The sequence below is a fragment of the Mandrillus leucophaeus genome, unplaced genomic scaffold (assembly GCF_000951045.1).
Source record: "Mandrillus leucophaeus isolate KB7577 unplaced genomic scaffold, Mleu.le_1.0 Scaffold133, whole genome shotgun sequence".
NCBI lineage: Eukaryota > Metazoa > Chordata > Mammalia > Primates > Cercopithecidae > Mandrillus > Mandrillus leucophaeus.
The window spans coordinates 5,386,608-5,406,243 of record NW_012101288.1 but is presented as its reverse complement, the minus strand read 5'-3'; the positions used below and the strand labels follow the sequence as shown (position 1 = coordinate 5,406,243).

Sequence of the window (19,636 nt, the reverse complement as noted above, 5' to 3'; positions counted from 1 at the left end):
AGGCTGAGGCAGGGGAATTGCTTGAACCTGGGAGGCGGAGGTTGCAGTGAGCCGAGATCGCGCCACTGCACTCCAGCCTGGTGACAGAGTGAGACTCCGTCTCACAAAAACAGACAAATACACACACACAAAATCAAGGGTAAGTGTGAGCAGGTGAGGGAGAAGTGACAGCTCCCATGGTTGTTATCTTTTGTAAGACAGTTTTAAATATTTAATTTGTGCAGGGTCACATTCTACTCTTCTCCACTTCCCCGAAGTACCCTTGGTGCTATCTGGGACCACTAAATCTCAAATATGAGCGGTAATGAGGGGTTTTAAAAGCAGGCATGATTTGGCCGGGTGAGGTATAATCCCAGCACTTTGGGAGACCAAAGTAGCCAGATCACTTGAAGCCAGGAGTTCGACACAAGCCTGCGCAACGTGACAAAACCCCATTTCTACTAAAGATTAGCTGAGCATGGTAGCATGCGCCTGTAGTCCCAGCTACTCAGGAGGCTGAGGCAGGAGAATCGCTTGAATGCAGGAGGCAGAGGTTGCAGTAAGCCAAGATTGTGCCACTGCACTCCAACCTGGGCAATGGAGTGAGGCTCTGTCTTTAAAAAAAAAAAAAAAAAGTAGGCATAATTAAATGACCTAAACTATATTTTCACTCTTCAAATTTGTGAAATGGAAAAGTAATGCACACAGCATATTCATGAAGCCAAAAACTGGAAAGAATCCAAATGTCCCATCAACTGATGAATAGATTGAAAAAACATGTAATATCCACACAATGGAATATTATTCAGCAATAAAAAGGAATGAAGTGCTGATATATGCTACAACATGGTTGAATCTCAAGACATTATGCCAAGTACAAGAAACCAGACACAGAAGACCATATATTACATGCATTTGCATGAAATTTCCTGAATAGGTGAATGGACACAAGGTAGTGAGTGGTTGCCAAGGGCTTGGGGGAGTGAGTGGAAATGAGGAGTGACTGCTAACGGGTACTGGGTTCATTTTGGAGTGCTGAAAAATGCTCTAAATTTTCTTGTGGTGATGGCTGCACGACTCTGTAAGTGTATTTTTTAGTACATGATAATATAATGCCATTGAATAATACACTTTAAGTAGGTGAATTAGGCTGTGTGCGGTGCTGGGCACTCCTGTAATCCCAGCACTTTGGGAGGCTGAGGCAGGTGGATCCCTGAGGTCAAGAGTTTGAGACCAGTATGGCCAACATGGCGAAACCCCATCTCTACTAAAAATACAAAAATTAGCCAGGCATGGTGGCTTGGGACTGTAATCCCAGTTACTCCGGAGGCCGAGGCATGAGAATCACTTGAATCTGGGAGGTGGAGGTTGCAGTGAGCCGAGATCATGCCACTGCACTCACTCCAGCCTGGGACACAAGAGCGAAACTCTGTCTCAAAAAAATAAATAAATAAATAAATAAAAAGGTGAATTATAGGGCATGTGAATTATGTATCAACAAAGCTATTATTTTAAAAAGCAACGTATTCACATTATAAAAGGCAACATAGTAAAATAAAAGTGCCTGGTTAACTGTACTCTAGAATTTTATGGAAAACTTTTTTTTTTTTTTTTTTTAAAGAGACAGGGTCTTGTCTGTTGCCCAGGCTAGAGTTCAGTGGCATGATAATAGCTCACTGCAGCCTCAAACTCCTGGTCTCAAAGAGATCCTCCTGCCTCAGCCTCCAGAGTATTTTAGAGTTTTAAATTATAATTTTGATTTTTCAGTTGATGCCACTATAAGCCTTGTACTGAAACCTAGTGTTGGATCAGATCCTATGAGAAGTTTCCCTGTGGTACTTGAATATACTGTTGTTCTGAGGACCAGCTTTTGGCAAAGCACATATTTCACCTTGGAACAACAGAATCAAACCGAACTCCATAGGACAGTCTGCACACACTTTTTCCTCCATTGGGACTCTGTTTTTGTAATAGTCCCTCCTCAGCCCACCCTTTCCCACCAAAAATATAGTAACCAGTGATCACCTTTTACTTGAGCAGTAGATTGAATAGAAGTGCCAAAATACATCCCAATAATTTATTCATTGGCCAGGCACAGTGGCTCACGCCTATAATCCCAGCACTTTGGGAGGCCAAGGCGGGAGGATGGTTTAAACCCAGCAGGTTGAGACCAACTTGGGCAACATAGTGAGATCTCATCTCTACAAATAATTTAACAGATTAGCTGGGTGTGGGGATGCACGCCTGTGGTCCCAGCTACTTGGGAGGCTGAGATGGGAGAACTGCTTGAGCTCAGGAGGTTGAGGCTGCACTGAGCCATGATTGTATCACTACACTCCAGCCTGGGTGACAGAACAAGACCCTGTCTCAAAAAAAAAAAAAAAAAACATAATAATAGACCCTACTAAAAGAATAAATCTGTAACATCATGGAGAGAAAGGCCTCTCAGACACTCACCTTTATGACATGGATTTTCAGCAAGTTCTACAGCTGCATTTATCTCTTGCTTTAAAAACCACTTTCTAGATGCATCTGAAAGAGCAGACGCTTTCTTTGCTGATCTCAAACAGAACTCTTTTCCTTCAGCTTCCTTCCACTAAATTCAAATAAATGGAAAAAAAATTACATAAAAAGTATAGTAATACACATCTCACAGTAGAATGAGCCCCTTCTGTCTTCTCTATCCACTTTCCTTTATATTCCCATGGCAAGTAGGATCCGTTTGGTGTTACGGTAATTGGGGTGCCTGTGTTGGCCCAAGGCTATTAGGAGCCTTGAAAGCAGAGGCAGGTTTTATCCAACCCGCAGTACTACAGAGTGCCACAAAGCACACAACTATATCCCAATAGTTGCTGAAATAATAATGCATTTCAGTAAGTTTCAAATCTCAAATCTTACAAGACTAAGCTAGGTTTGTATTCGTGGCAATTGCATTTTATTTAATTTGAATGCTACATCTTAATAATAAAATCTACAAAATTCAGAGAATGAACTCTTTGCCCAGCTCTCGTCCACATGATGACCACAGGGAAGTCAAGTGATCTCTATTCACCCCTATTTTCTTCTCCATAAAATGGGAAAATAATAATCTTAAAATTAGCTCAGAAGGTAACTAAAATATATTTAAAATCCAACTCCTAAAGTTTGCCAAAATTCTGGAAAAGCTACAGCTTTTACATGGAAACACATTATTTTTATGTTATAGAAATAATGCATTAAATAACAAAAACTTTAAAAAAAATCACAAAATAGGAGGGCAAGGAAGGATCACAGATATCCATCCCTTTCATGTTACTGATGAGGGGGCTGATTCTGAGCAGCTTCCCAAGGCCACGCAGTGGTCAAATCAGCTTTATAACACAGGACACTAGATAGACAGAAGGAAGGATTTCTGCAGAACGTGAAAGGCCCTTACAATGATTCTCAGTCAACTCTCAAAAATGCCATTTTACCCAAAGTCCAGCAGCAGTGAATTTCACACAGTCTAGCCCTAGTGTCAGCAATGTTTATGTTGAGAATGTGAGTTTCCACCCCAGTTTTCCTGAGAACAGCCTCAGGGTTCTGGGTATTACTCCCACCCTCTCCAAGCCCTCCTTCCTGTCCTAGAATGAAAGGGTTATACGATAAGGCTCCATGCCACTGGGATGGGGTAGGAGGAAAATGAATCTGGAATAGTGACTTGAAGGAAAGACACTGTAAGAAGCCAGCTTTCAGAATAGACACTGTGATACAGCAACAGAGAGAAGCAATTAAGCCAGGTATCTAGATCTTGATCTTTCCCCAGCTCCTCAGTGTCCTTACAAAAGTCTATGGTAAAAGGCGAAAGATTTATGCGATCTGAAGAGAAACCAGCGCCGGGCGCAGTGGCTCACGCCTGTAATCCCAGCACTTTGGGAGGCCGAGGCGGGAGGATCACGAGGTCAGAAGATCGAGACCACCCTGGCTAACACGGTGAAACCCCGTCTCTACTAAAAATACAAAAAATTAGCCGGGTGTGCTGGCGGGCGCCAGTAGTCCCAGCTACTCGGGAGGCTGTGGCAGGAGAATGGCGTGAACCCAGGAGGCGGAGCTTGCAGTGAGCCGAGATTGCGCCTCTGCACTCCAGTCTGGGTGACAGAGCGAGACTCCGTCCCCCCTCCCAAAAAAAAAAACAAAAACAAAAACAAAAGTCTATGGTACCTGCAAAAATATCTCCAGAGCACAGATCCCAGAGTCTTTGGAAGGAGCAACCAAAAGATACACACGTGTGACATATACTATTAATTACCTCCTTGGACTCCAGTCTTTGATTCTTCTTTAGGAATAGAATCTTTTGTTTTTATTTTTAGCTATCCTATTAACTGATAGGAAAAGAATCTTAATTTTATTTGGGATGATAATGCTCCCTGTGAAGAATATTATTTTTCTCAGCATCCTTTGCTGACAAATGTGGCTCGAAATATGATGTGGGACTCCTGGAAAGAAGTTAGAAGGGAGTGTGACTCAGGTGGGAGGCAGAACATTCGCACTTGTGCTCTCCCTTCTCCCTGCTGTCTGCAGTGGGTATGTGATGGCTGGAACTCCAGGAGTCATCTTGGGTGGTCAGGTAACCTTGAAAATGAAAGCCATACACTAAGAAGAGGTGCAGAAAGGCTGAAAGAGGACAGTTCCCTGATAACGGTGGAGCCCCAGTACTAACCCTGGACTCCCTACCTCTAGACTATCTATCTATCCTGTTCCTAGTCACTGTAGTGTGGGGTTTTGTTACTAGCAGCTACAGACCATTTCTACCTATTCAGCATCTTTTACATTGTAAGTATAAAGAATGAGCTAAATTAAAGCACTAATATTATTCAAGCAGCCAGAACAAAAATCCAGGAAGTTGAGAAATTGAAGCACACTAATGTAAATGAGAAAGACGCTTAATCATTTTTTTGTAGAATCAATATTAGATGACTTCTCTGACAAACACCTATTAAAATCAGATTATCTCTTCCAGCAAGAATGACTTGGTTTGATGCTTTTGTCATTTGACTCTGTACTACTTCAAAATTTCAGTGCTTAGGCTGGGTAAAGGGGCTGACGTCTGTAATCCCAGCACTTTGGGAGGCTGATGCAGGGGGATCGCTTAAGGCCCGGAGTTCGAATTTTGAGGCTGTTCAACCAAGTGAGACTCTGTCTCTTTAAAAAAAAGAAAAAACAAAAAAACCCAATGCTTGATATAACAAAAAGCTGATAACACTAGTTTTACCTTCTTGGCTTCCTGCTCCACCATTGCATTTAATATCTCTATTTCTTTCCTTCTGTTTTCCCTAAGGAGTTTGGCTACTTCCTGGTAACATTTGTTTCGTTGTAGATCATCACATTTTTGTTTATGTAAAGACTGAATCTGCCAGTCAGTATTTAGGCATGCTTGTTCAGCCTTTGCCAAATTTTCTTTAATCACCTAGGAAAAAGTTATATATTTCAGAAACAAGGTCAGACTGCTAACATATAAAATGAAGGTATAACCATTCAATGTATCCACGTGTCTAGGGCGGTTGTGCACAACTCTGGCTGCATATTAGCATCACCTGGGAGTGTTTAAAATAAGCTGATGTCTGGGCCTCACCACAAGCCAATTAAACCAACCACTGGACAGCTGGGTACTGGCACCTTTAAAAAACTCTTCAAGTAGAAATTAGCTGGGTGTGGTGACGGGTGCCTGTAGTCACAGCTACTAGGGAGGCTGAGGCAGGAGAATTGCTTGAACCCAGGAGGCGGAGGTTGCAGTGAGCTGAGATCATGCCACGGCACTCCAGCCTGGGTAACAGAATAGGACTCTGTCTCAAAAAAAAAAAAAAAAAAAAAAAAAAGCTCTTCAAGTGATTCTAATTTACAGCCAAGGTTAAGAACTTATCAGCTAGGGGATGGGTGGGATTCAACAATTTCCATGTTTTCAGCACTCTGAAGAAGAGCCCATTTTAACAGACTGGACGAAAGCCTATTAAAAAAAAAAGGAATATCTTGAGGAAATCACCTAAGAGACTGTTGTAGAACAGAAAGTATCTACTGTACACTATTCCTGGTTTTCGGAACAGGAGCAGACCGGTACACACACCCATTTAACATTGTGTTAAAGACGTAATAGAGAAAGCTCTTCTTTGAAAGTCTCAAGTTCTATTTCAATTCACTTAAGTCAGCATTTCTGAAAGCGTACTCCATAAGAAATTCTCTGAAATACATCTGGGAAATTTTCTTAAATATTCACAAATGTACAGTATCCTCAAATTTGGCATGAAAAATACCTCACTTTAAGACAGCATTTCCAATACTTACTTGACCATCCCCCATCTTATTGAATAATAGTTAATAGTCCACACAATACACTTGGAAGTGCTGGCTTACATACCAGGCAGGGACCTGATGCTTTGAACCTAATCAACTCAGGGACAGTTTTCAGAGGCAGAACATAGAAGGACAGTATAATTTGTTTTTTTTTTTTTGTTTTTTTTTTTTGAGACGGAATCTCGCTCTGTCGCCCAGGCTGGAGTGCAGTGGCCGGATCTCAGCTCACTGCAAGCTCCGCCTCCCGAGTTCACGCCTTTCTCCTGCCTCAGCCTCCCAAGTAGCTGGGACTACAGGCGCCCGCCACCTTGCCCAGCTATTTTTTTGTATTTTTTAGTAGAGACGGGGTTTCACCGTATTAGCCAGGATGGTCTCGATCTTCTGACCTCATGATCCGCCCGTCTCGGCCTCCCAAAGTGCTGGGATTACAGGCTTGAGCCACCGCGCCTGGCCAGGACAGTATAATTTGTAAAGTCACTATTCCTTTGTATTTTCTTCTAAGTCACTACTCCTTCGTATTTTCTTGTAAGTCACTATTCCTTTGTATTTTCTTTGAGGAAATTCCTTTGTATTTCCTCAAACTGTAGGAAAAAGACATGCATATGATTGTCAGTGAAGTAAACATCCTATATATAAAAGGAAACAATGTGAGATTCTAGGAACTGTGACAACTGAAGCAAAGAAACAAACTAATTCAGCTTTACAGAGTTTAATTTCGATTTTGTTCTCTTAAGAGGGTGACAGATGAAAATTTCTCTTCTGCATATACACTAAATGGATCGTATTTTTACCTTCTGAGTTTTCTGACTCTGTGTTTTGCCTGCTTCTATCAGCTTATGAAACATGTGTTCTTCAAGATCCACTTTTCGTCTATAGGCATCTGCATCTGCTCGCATTTCTTTTGCAACAGCTGCTTGATTTTCAGTAAGATTCTGTTAAAATCATTTGTAAAAAAAAAAACAAAAAACCACTGATTTATATAATGCTAGAATACAAAAACAACTTTTTTCAGAATAGTAATATGCACACAAATAAAAGCTGCAATCATCTAATTTTCAAAGTAAAATGCGAAGACTGGAGATATCAGCAAAAATGGCAGAGTAAGGACCCCTGGAAATCCTCTCAACCATAAAAGCATTGAGAACATGGATTAAAAAACAAGTCAAAATGAACTTTTTCAGCATTCTGGAAATTAACCAAAGGCTTGGAGCTATCTGGGGAGCATTTACTTATAAAAATGGCTGAATCTCAGTAAAAACAGCTAGCTCTCTGACATTTCATCTTGCATTTTTCCTGTTCCCACCCCACTCCCAAGCTATGCATTAGTCTTTTGTTTTGTTTTGTTTTGAGACAGAGTCTCACTCTGTTGCCCAGGCTGGAGTGTAGTGGCATGATCTCAGTTCACTGCAACCTCCCCCTCCCGGGTTTTCAAGTGATTCTCCTGCCTCAGCCTCCTGAGTAGCTGGGATTACAGGTGCCCACCACCAGGCCTGGTTAACTTCTTTTATATTTTTAGTAGAGATGGGGTTTTACCATGTTGGCCAGGCTGGTCTCGAACTCCTGACATCAAGTGATCAGCCTGCCTTGGCCTCCCAAAATGCTGGGATTACAGGTGTAAGCCACAGTGTCCGGCCTATACATTAGTCTTGACAACCAGCAGCCTGGAAGCCAAGCAAAATGGGGTTGGACAGAGCTCCTTCAAACCACCATTGCTGGAGAACTGTCATTGTTTGAGTTTTCTGGTGGTTCCCTGAAAGACCACTCCTAAGGCTGTGTTTTTAAAATCTCACTCAGAGCTTGCCTAGTGCAGAATAGTCTTATCCCTGGAGAAGTTGTTGAAAACAATTAGAGCAAACTGTTGAATATCTTGGCTGCTTGGGGCAGTGGATCTTGGGAGAGCAACCAATAGGCTAAGCAAAAAGCTTAACAGGAAAAACTGGAGAATCAGATGTCCACAGGAGGCTTAAAAAATCTCAGATAGATTCCTGGAAGGTCATGTGCATGTGTAAGGCTGTGCATATGCTAAGGGCTGTGTTCTCAGACCTGAGAAAGACCTAAGATCTCACACTTCTGGTTAACTCTGAGGTTTTGCATAACCAGGAAGTGGAATCTAAGAAGTAGCAACTGCCTAGCTGAGTGATAAAGGCGTGCCCTAACATGCACACAGAGCTCCTCAACAACTACTAGAAGCTTACTGGTTCAAAGAATCTATTAAAATCTCTGTCCAATCATTTGCTGACCCCCAAACTACCTGAATAGAGACATCAGTGGCTATATACAACAAAAGATATGGACTTTCAAAATTAGTTCAGAAAAGTCACTAAGCAAAGAAACAAGAAGAAACCCTGGGGAGGGGAGACAATCTTATTTCCAAAATTGCCACATTATATGCCAGACGGTCCTATAGTTGATGTAATAATTTTCTTATTTTATGATGGGTCTATCAGGGTGTTACATGAATTTTCAACTTACAATATTTCTAACTTATGATGAGCTTATTAGGACATAACCCCATCATAAGTTGGGGAGCACTGTATTCAAAATGTCTAGTTTTCAACAAACAATCACATGATTGTTTGAAAAAAAACAAGAAATATGGGACAGGCATAGTGGCTTATGCGTCTAATCCCAGCACTTTGGGAGGCCAAGGTGGGAGGACTGCTTGAGCCCAGGAGTTTGAAACCAGCATGGGCAACATAGCAAAACCCTGTCTCTATAAAAACTACAAAAATTAGCAGGGCGTGATGGTACGCACCTGTGGTCCCAGCTACTTGGGAGGCTGAGGCAGGAGGATTGCTGGAGCCTGGAAGGCAGAAGTTGCAGTGAGTTGAGATCATGCCACTGCACTCCAGCCTGGGCAACAGAGCAAGACTCCATCTCAAAACATAACTTCTGTTGTAAGACTGCCACAGATTAAAGTTATGCACTCCTATGGATAACTTAAATCTTCTCATGAAGAAACAACAGCCAAATGCTAATTAAGGGACATTCTACAAATTATCTGGCTTACATGTTTCAAAAAATATCAATGTCATAAAATACAAAGAGTCAGGAACATATCTCATTTTAAAGGAGACTAAAATGATGACAACAAAACAATGGATGAGCTCTCAGATTTTCTTTTGCTCTAAAGGACATTTTGGATACAATGGATCAAATCTGAATAAGGTTTATATATCAGATCATCTTATGTTAATTTCTGATTTTGAGAACGGTACTGTGGTTATATAAGAGGACTCCTTGGTCTTAGGAAATATACACTGAAGTATTTAGGGGTAAAGGAGCATCGGGACTGTAACAGTTCAGAAAAACAAGTATATATTTGTGTGTACATATGTGTATAGGTAGAGAAAAAGAGGAAGAGAAAGCAAATTTAGTAGAATGTTAGTGTTTAAAAATCTGAGAGACAAATATCTGGAAATTCTTAGTACTTTCCTTGCAAATTCTCTGTTAGTTCTAAAATTATACCCTTCAATTGCCACTATCCTCCACCCCTAAAGAAAAGATAGTAAAAAGTAAAGTTTAGCTTAGTCCACATGAATTACATCTAATTCCAAATCATGGGAGACTCAGCCAAACTATAAATCCCTTGCTCAGTTCTAGAAGAAATTCAGTGTGGAGACTTTAAAAGTGTTATAGGTGTAAATGGATGCTATATGGTTTAAATCTCACCTAATATGGCTATCAAACATATATGTTATGTATTATGAATTCGCAGTTATCGCTAATTTCAAATTAAAAGTATGACTTTTTTTTTGAGACAGGGTCTCACTCTGTCACCCAGGTTGGAGTGCACAATCTTGGCTCACTGCAGCCTCCGTCCCCTAGGCTCAAGTGATCTTCCCACCTTGGCCTCCTGAATAGCTGGCACCACAGGTGCACACCACCACATTTGGCTATTTCTTTGTATTTCTAGTAGAGATGGGGTGTTGCTGTGTTGCCCAGGCTAAAAAGTCTGACTTTTTACGTGGGCTGAAAGAAGTGAAAACGTACAGTTTCAACACTAAATGAGTAACAAAACATTTTTCCTAAATAATAAAAATTTATATTAACAAAGCTCCTTTTCTTCCAGTGTCTTGAAAACTGAACAGTAAGTACTAAGCAGATATTTGCTGATTTAACTCCAGAAGATTCCAATGTAAAGTAATTTACAGGACAGGCGTGGTGGCTCATGCCTGTAATCCTAGCACTTCGGGAGGCCGAGGTGTGCAGATTGCTTGAGCCCAGGAGTTTGGGACCAGCCTGGGCAACAAGGCGAAACCCTATTTCTACAAAAAACACAAAAATTAGATAGGCGTGGTGGCGCATGTCTGTAGTCCCAGCTACTGGGGAGGCTGACGTGGGAGAATCACTGGAGCAGGGGAAGTGAAGGTTGTAGTGAGCTGAGATGATGCCACTGCACTGTAGCCTAGGCGACTGAGTAAGACTGTCTCAAAAATAAATAAATAAAAATACAAATAAAGAAAGAAAGTACTTTACAGCTCCTGACTGATTTACCTTTCAGGATCCTTGTGAGGTATTGAGATAATTTTGTAGTCACTATTACATAATTACAGGAAAATTTAGTAAGTTGGTAAAAAATCCTGAGGCAAAATCTGGGGCCTACATCTGGTGCTTCAGACACTAGACTAAGCTGCTAACAGAAACATGAATTAAATAATTACAACAAACTGTACATTCAGACATTTTGGCTACCTTACAATCCTGCATGGCACTATATTCTGCTTAAAAAGTGAATAAAACGAACGCTAGAAAACCATGAATAAATACAGTCTAAAATGGGTTTATACAAACCCTGCTTTTCTTTTTCTTTCTTTCTTTCTTTTTTTTTTTGAGATAGGGTCTCGCTCTGTTTGCCCAGGCTGCAGTACAGTGGTGTGATTATGGTTCACTGCAGCCTCGAACTCCAGGGCTCAAGTGATCTTCCTGCCTTTGCCTCCTGAGTAGTTGTGACTACAGGTAAGCATACCCAGCTAAATTTTTTAATTTTTGGTAGAGATGGGGTCTCACTATATTGCCCATGTCTGGTCTGGAATTCCTTAGCTCAAGTGATCCTCCTCCCACCTCAGCCTCCCAAAATGCTGGTATTACAGGTTTGAGCCACTGAGCTTGGCCAAAACCTGCTTTTCTTATGTTGGAAATAACTGAATTATACCTTCTCATAAAGTCTCTTTTGTGATTCGAGTTCCAGCTGTCGCATTTCTAGGTCTCTGGCTGTGGCAGCAATTTCTCGATCTCTCATATATACCTATGGCCAAACAACAAACTGTGAATACCAAAAAGAATTTACAAAATAATTTTTAATAGATTTAGTAATCCTATAATCTGAACGACCTACTAACAGCATTTAAAATAACAGCAATCGGGTTTTTGAAACCAGAGTAACTGACAAAGATTAATACTCACTGCAGAATCTAGGAATAATCTCTCAGTTAAAGTGAAGTTTAATTTAAGAATAAAAAGCACAATACCATATGCCCATCTACTCAGACTGGAAGAACAGATAGCAGTTCTTACAGTATTACAGTAACCAATATCATGAGTTAGAAAAACTTGAGCAATTTAAATCTGGGGTAGATAAAAATATAACATTTATTTAATGTTCTTTTTGACTAAACTTCTCTACTTTTATAAGTTCGGCTTGACAATTACCAATTCTAGGTTTAAATTTCTTGCAGATGGTTCGACCTGTGTGTGCTCTGCTCCAAGTGAATTAATTTAGAGTTCGCCTATTTCCAAAATTTGATTAGTTGGAGGTTTTTTATTCCTATATACTAGAGGGTTTGCATATGGGATATGGCACTCTCTAGAGACTCTTAGAAATGATCTTAGATATAAGGTGAAATGTTAGATATTGTCATTATGGTAAAAGACATGCTATCAAATACTTAAAATAGGAGAAACAGTAAATGAGACCATAGTTGGATGTGCAAACGTATATATCCAAAGGCTAAAAGAGAAACATGGACCAGGACCAGCTCAATTTAAAGAGGTTATTAGGAAAGGAGCTAGCTCAAAGGTGGGGGGAAGCTTGATTGTATGAAGTAAGAACAGCAATAGTGACAGGAAGTGGAGGAGAGGTGTGGCATAGCAAATCACGCTTTTTAGGAATTTCAATTACTGAGCTCTTTTGCTTATGAATTTTCAGAGATACAAACAGCTATGTACCACAGCAAAAACCGATCGGCTTTGCTTGCTGCTAACAGATGTTCACAGTCACATGTACTTGTCATTTCAGATTCAAGCAGCCTTTCCTGCTAGAGCCTGAACCACGAGACGAACTTTTGCGGTTTGGCAGGGTCAGAGCACAACATCAGAACAGGCAGCTGGGAGGACAGGAGGCTGGAAGGGTAGGCAGAGGCCAGATCATGTTGCTGAAAGGAGTTTATAGAATTCTTGGACCAAAAAGTGCCGCCTCCTGTTTCAAAGGGGTTTGGAATAAAGACATCAGAGTTCTGAGCTTACTTTGTGGGAAGAACATACACTTTTCTATAGTAATGAAATATCAATCTCATTCACTAGACGAGAAAATTAAAAGAAATCTTGGATTTTGAAAACCAATTTAAAATTAACAAGGCTTAAACAAAACAATAAGTATGATGCTATAAAGAGATAATAGATTTCTAATACATATGAATTAAAAATACTTTGAAAGACTTAGGCCAGGCGCCTGTAATCCTAGCACTTTGGGAGGCTGAGGTGGGCAGATCACTTGAAGTCTGGAGTTCAAGATCAGCCTGACCAACATGGTGAAACCCCGTATTTACTAAAAATACAAAAATTAGCTGGGTGTTGTGGCAGGCACCTGTAATCCCATCTTCTCAGGAGGCTGAGGCATGAGAATTGCTTGAACCCAGGAGGTGGAGGTTGCAGTGAGCTGGGATTGCACCACTGTACACCAGCCCAGGTGACAGAATGAGACCCTGTCTCAAAAAAAAAAAAAAAAAAAAAGACTTAAAAAATACTTCGTATTTTATCAAAACTAGGCTTGAAACTCTAAATTAGTGCATAAATTCAGTGCAATCCTAATAAAAATTCCAATGGGATTGGGAGAGGTGAGAATTCCAAAAGTGAAACAATTCTTAAAGTCTATTTGGAATGATAAACATTGGAGAACACTGACAAAAACTCTGAAAAGGAAGACTAATGAGTGAGAATTAGAACTAGTTAGTAAAACACTTCAAAGCTACTGTCATTCAAACAGTGTGGTACTGGCTTAGGAACAGAAAAAGCAAGGAAGGAGATCAAGTATGTAACAGAATTTAATATGTAAAAACCATCGGTTGGCAAATGACTTGGCTAATAGTCAGCAAATGGTGTTGGGACAATTGACTTGCCTTTTAGAAATAAGTAAGCTAACCTGACAGAAAGTTAAGTCTAACTTCACAGAAAGATGGACAAATGATACAAATATGTAATGTGTAATTCTACAAATGGAAGATAAGTAACAGAAAAGATACTTAACCTCACTAACAATAAAAAAAGGCAAATTAAAATAGACTATTTGTCATCTATCTGCTTGGCAAATATTAAGACTGACGCAGTACAACTGACTATACTAGGGGATGGGTACTCTTACGGTCTTAAAATAGCTTAAGCCGTTTCATTTTTAGAGAACAATTTGGCATAATTTAGAAGTTACTCAACAAAAGTATGTGTGCAAGTAAAAAGACTTTTATGATGTAGCATGGTTATTTGCAAAACACTGCAAATAACCTAAATGTCCAACAACAAAGCATTAAATAAGCTATTCATTCAATGGAATATTATACAACCACAAAAAAGAAATAGATACACATAACATATGAAAAGATATTCAACATATGTAATTTTAAAAAGCAGGTCACAAAAACAATGTATAATGAAGAATAATCCCATTTTTGTATAAATATAGGAAAGCATGACTATAATTACTCCTCTATCTATAGAACATACCTGAAAGGCTATATAATTAACCTTTTTTTTTTTTCTGAGACTGAGTCTCGCTCTGTCACTCAGGCTGGAGTGCAGTGGCGTGATCTCGGATCTCGGCTCACTGCAGCATGTGCCTTCGGGGGCAAGCAATTCTCTGGTCTCAACCTCTTGAGTAGCTGGGATTACAAGCACCTGCCACCAAGCCCAGCTAATTTTTGTATTTTTAGTAGAGATGGGATTTTACCATGTTGGCCAGGCTGGTCCTGGACTCCTGACCTCAGGTGAACTGCCCGCCTCGGCCTCCCAAAGTGCTAGGATTACGGGCATGAGCCACCGCACCCTGCCAATTAACCATTTTTTAAAAGTGTTTCTCTGGGGATGATATGAGGACTGATGGAGAAAGTCCATTTTTAATTCTATATATTTTGTACTGGAAATTATTTTTATACTGGCCACAGATAATTTTTACATGAAAAAAGAATATGTCCCCTAATTAAATATTAACTGCCAGGCATGGTGGCTCACGCCTGTAACCCCAGCACTTTGGGGGGCCGACGTGGGCAGATCACCTGAGGTCATGAGTTCGAGATCAGCCTAGCCAAAATGGTGAAATCCCATCTCATGAAAAATACAAAAATCAGCTGGGTGTGGTGGTGTGCACCTGTAATCCCAGCTACTTGGGAGGCTGAGGCAGGAGAATCGCTTGAACCCGGGAGGTGGAGGTTGCACTGAGCTGAGATCACACCACTACACTACAGCCTGAGCAACAGAGTGAGACTCCGTCTCAAAAAAAACAAAAAATTAACTTAATGGCTAACTGATACTGATATTTCTATTTTTAGAGAAACAGTCACTAAGGACACTTGACTAATTTTCCTGGCATTTCTTAAATATTTAGCCATTCATGAAATACAAAAGAGAATGAGAAAAGCTGAGAGGAAAATAAAATTAAAGGGGCTATTTAGTATTCATGGTGGACTCTAAGAATATTATTTAATTTGAAGGCGTTCATTACATTTAAGTGAGAGTAAATGGAGATGACGTATGAGAACTAAGGTAAGAATAATAAACCTTTCTCCCAATTTCATCATCCAGTCTTCTTAGCTCCATTTCCTGTTGATCTTGCTGAAGCTTCAGAAAACGCCTTCTTGCAGCATCTTGTAAGTGCATTTCCTTTACTTGCAGCTCTCTTTTCACAGCAGCTAGCCTTAAAAACAAAATACATCAAGTGGAACAAATAAAGCAATTCCTAATATGACTTAGTTTTTTCCTCATACAGGTCTACCATGCCCATCATTTCAATACAATTGCTATCCTTTATCTGAAAGAATGCCAGAACTGCTCCATCGTTACCAAAGATGATGTATACTTATGCTTTGAGAATTTTAGCAGAAAGCTTACCGGCTCAGTTCAGTAATTCCTTTTAACCCGCACTCTAAATCTGTTACATAAAGTTCCGTCTAAGAATATGAATCAATAAACACAGAAGTGAGTTTCCCAACAATTGGGCTTAGTCTCAATGTTTATCCCATAACTTTACTTAATTTACACATTTTACCTTATTAACATACTTTTACGTATTTATTTTTAAGTTTTTTCTTTTTCTTTTTTAAGAGACAGGGTCTCACTATGTTGCCCAGGCTGGCCTTGACCTTCTGGGCTCAAGCGGTCCTACCTAGTAGCTGGGACTATAGGTATGTGGCACCACACCCAGCTAACACACTTTTGAATATGCATTTAATACTCATTCCCCTGTCCTCCAAAGTGTTAAATGAGTAATGACATAATCATTTTATGTTACAATTGTCAGGTCACACAGGTATGCTTAAAACACAATTAAAAAAATTATACTCCACTACAGGTGATGTACCCAGCACTCTATGACAAAGCATTTCTGCCCACTATAGAATAATGTTTCTAAATAATGTCCTTCCAGGAACATTAATCCGTGCAAATCTAGCTTATATTCAGTATAGCTTTAGAATTATATTTTACTACATAGCAATTTTTTGAAAAGTGGTATATAAAGATTCTTTTTATTAACTTAATAGTTGCTTAATAGAAATGCCACAGCTGGGTAATCCTATATATAATGTTGTTCCTAAAATGAAAAAATGAAAGAGCATAAAAATTATTCAACCAATTTTTATGTCCAGATTTTTTTTTTAAAGGGATAACACATACCTCTGTCTTTGTTGTATGATTTTCTCCTCCTCTTGTAAGAGCATTTCTCTTCTTGTTTCTTCAGCTTTACGAAGCAGCTCCTGTTTCTGGTACCAAGCTTCATCTTCAACTCTTTGCTGGTCAGCTTCAGCTTGCATATCTTCAACTGTCTGCCTTAAGTAGGTAATATTATTATGAAAACACAAAGAAGAAAGTTAAGTAATTTAAATCCAAGAATCATCAAAACACAAAATGTATACCGATTAATGTATAATCCATTTTATTTCCATATGTAAGAATTAACTATCTTTAATATTTCTAGCCTTCAAACCCTGATTTTACACAAATACTCATAATGTGAATGTATTTTTCTTTTTTTTATTGAGATGAAGTCTCACTCTGTTGCCCAGGCTGGAGTGCAATGGCGTGATCTCCGCTCACTGCAACCTCTTCCTCCTGGCTTCAAGCGATTCTCCTGCCTCAGCCTCCTGAGTAGCTGGGACTTCAGGTGTGCGCCACTACACCCAGCAATATTTTGTATTTTTAGTAGAGACGGGGTTTCACTATGTTGGCCAGGCTGGTCTCGAACTCCTGACCTTGTGATCCGCCTGCCTTGGCCTCCCAAAGTGCTGGGACTATAGGTGTGAGCCACCATGCCCGGCCAAATGTATTTCTTCATTAAAACTTTCTTATTATGTTTAAAACACATTTTGTGGTATCAGAAAAAGAAAAACTATTCCATAATTACCTCTCTCTTAAGTAATCCAATTCATCATTCCTTATTCTTTCTCGTTCTTGTGTCTGATAGTCCACAATAAACTTTGGATATTGATTAAATACTGGATACTGCCCTTTTGTCAGTGCAACAAAAACATTAAGCATGCTGTCTGGATGAATGTCAGTAGGCGTGGTCTCCATCAGATGATAAACTTGTCTAATCACAACATTTATATCCAGGTTATTCCGATGGTGAAAAAAAAACTGTAAGAAAACTTGGTGTTTAAATCGAGATTTACCAGACAAATCAATTATGAGGTAGGTAGAATTAAAGCAAGAATTTTTTTAAAAAGTGAATCTATATTTAAGAATATACATTTTTTTTGTAAATTCATTAAAGCTTTTCTTTACTCAAGTTTTACAACGAAGACAATTTATTTAAAAAATGTAACAGAGTTTCACAATCATAAGAAATTCTGACATAAAATTAAAAAATGAAGGCTTTTAATACAGTAGAAAAAGAATGCTTCAACTATGGAACAAATTCTGCTTGGATTTTTTTTTCTTCAAAATCCAAAATAAATTATAAATTAGCCTTTGAAAATAAATTAGCTTGATTCTTTAAAAATATCTGAAATGTTTCCACATTATCTTGTTTTGCTGGAAGATCCAAATTAACGTATCATGGGATCATGAAGTAAAAATAAAGTTTAATTGGACAGTAACCACTAAATAAGTAACACACACACACACAAGAACCCAACTAATTCATCTTGTCTACCAAAAGAGCATCTACTTTTTATAATGATCTTAATGCTTTCTTTCAGACACTTTCCTGCCAATTCTCAAAATTCTCAGTTACCTTTTGCATGTGTAATAAGCATTCAGACTAAGACCAGATAGGTCATGATGATTATGCACAGAATAACAACACTCTAACTGTTAAACATCCTTTATAAAAGCAAAAAGCAGCCGGGTGTGGTGGCTCACGCCTCTAATCCCAGAACTTTGGGAGGCCGAGGTGGGTGGATCACCTGAGGTCAGGAGTTCGAGACCAGCCTGGGTAACCTGGTGAAACCCCGTCTCTATCAAAAATACAAAAAACTTAGCTGGGTGTGGTGGCAGGCGCCTGTAATCCCAGCTACTCGGGAGGTTGAGGCAGGAGAATCACTTGAACCTGGGAGGCGGAGGTTGCAGTGAGCCGGGATTGCGCCATTGCACTCCAGCCTGGGCAACAGAGCAAGACTGTTCTCAAAAAAAAAAAAAAAAAAAAGCAAAAAGCACAAACCCCAATATTACCATGATTCTTTTCTTAAGCTATGATTATAAGACTACTAGCCTACTATAATTGCCTGTTTTATTGTCTATAAACTGTACACGGGTAGGGATGTGGTCTAACTTGTTATCCTTTATATTCCTACCACCTAGCACCAGTGTCTGACACATAACAGGGACTCAACAAATAAAAGGATCTTTCAATTGAAATAACTGATATGGCCTGGCACAGTAGCTCACGCCTGTAATCCCAGCACTTTGGGAGGCAGAGGTGGGTGGATCACGAGGTCAGGAGTTTGAGACCAGCCTGACCAACATGGTGAAACCCCATCTCTACTAAAAATACAAAAATTAGCTGGGCGTGGTGCTGCGCACCTGTAATCCCAGCTACTCGGAGGCTGAGGCAGGAGAATCGCTTGAACTCGGCAGGCAGAGGTTGCAGTGAGCTGAGATCGCGCCATTGCACTCCAGCCTGGGCAACAGAGCAAGACTGTTCTCAAAAAAAAAAAAAAAAAAAGAGAGAGAGAGAGAAATAACTGATATTTGAGAACCTTCTGTTAAGAACAAGGATTGTTACCTCAAAATCATCTTTAAGATTACAGTTGAGCAGAGGCACTCTAGAACATATGTTGTAGGCTACAACAGTCATCAGAAGGAAGGAAGGATGGTTGGAAAAGATATTATCAAACAGTTTCAGCCACTCCTCTCTTGTCAGCACTTCCGAGAACACAGTTTCAAGAAGAGGCCATGCATATAGCTAAAACAGATAAGGAAAAATTTATCATTTTTCTAGGGAAAAGTAAAAACAGAGTCATTGGTAATATTACCTTACATTCGATTTAAGCTATGAAAATCATATTAAATACATAATTATGAAAATAACTACCTTAATTTGGACCCTTCTTTACAGACTTTCAGGAAGGCAGTTTAATGAAGAAAAAGAATGGAATACTGTTAAAAACACCACATGTAGTATGCTTTTTATTATACTCCTTCAAGAAAATACTGTTTATATCAGAACCAACGTTAGCTTACAAAATAAGGCATGTTATTCTAAAAACCTTATGCTTCTTACCTGGGAAGTTATATCATGATCTATGAAGTGTTGCAGCAGTTCCTTGTCATGAAATGCCAAAACATTTTCTATCATACTAAGAATATTGATAGGAGGATTAGGAAAATATTCAAACCAGTGTTGACACCAATTGACTATGAAGGAAAAAAAAGAAATGTATCCTTAAATATCTTTCTATGTTATCAAAAACCCTTGCAATTCTTAAAT

At 39.4% G+C, this 19,636-nt stretch overlaps 1 protein-coding gene across 3 annotated transcripts in view; it reads right to left on the bottom strand.

Annotated features, from left to right (window-relative positions):
* The window catches only part of TBC1D31 (TBC1 domain family, member 31), a 72,184-nt gene that overhangs the window by 4,470 nt on the left and 48,078 nt on the right, over positions 1 to 19,636 (bottom strand). For 2 of the 3 annotated variants that reach the window (XM_011973008.1, XM_011973010.1), the window contains 9 exons: positions 19,430 to 19,563; positions 18,932 to 19,111; positions 17,111 to 17,343; positions 16,384 to 16,536; positions 15,271 to 15,406; positions 11,441 to 11,533; positions 7,077 to 7,217; positions 5,210 to 5,404; positions 2,437 to 2,575 (listed from right to left, as the gene is read on the bottom strand). In XM_011973008.1, coding sequence (XP_011828398.1) covers positions 2,437 to 2,575; positions 5,210 to 5,404; positions 7,077 to 7,217; positions 11,441 to 11,533; positions 15,271 to 15,406; positions 16,384 to 16,536; positions 17,111 to 17,343; positions 18,932 to 19,111; positions 19,430 to 19,563 — 1,404 coding nt within the window. The remainder of the gene's footprint in view (positions 1 to 2,436; positions 2,576 to 5,209; positions 5,405 to 7,076; positions 7,218 to 11,440; positions 11,534 to 15,270; positions 15,407 to 16,383; positions 16,537 to 17,110; positions 17,344 to 18,931; positions 19,112 to 19,429; positions 19,564 to 19,636) is intronic. The other variant, XM_011973009.1, reaches the window with a different exon arrangement.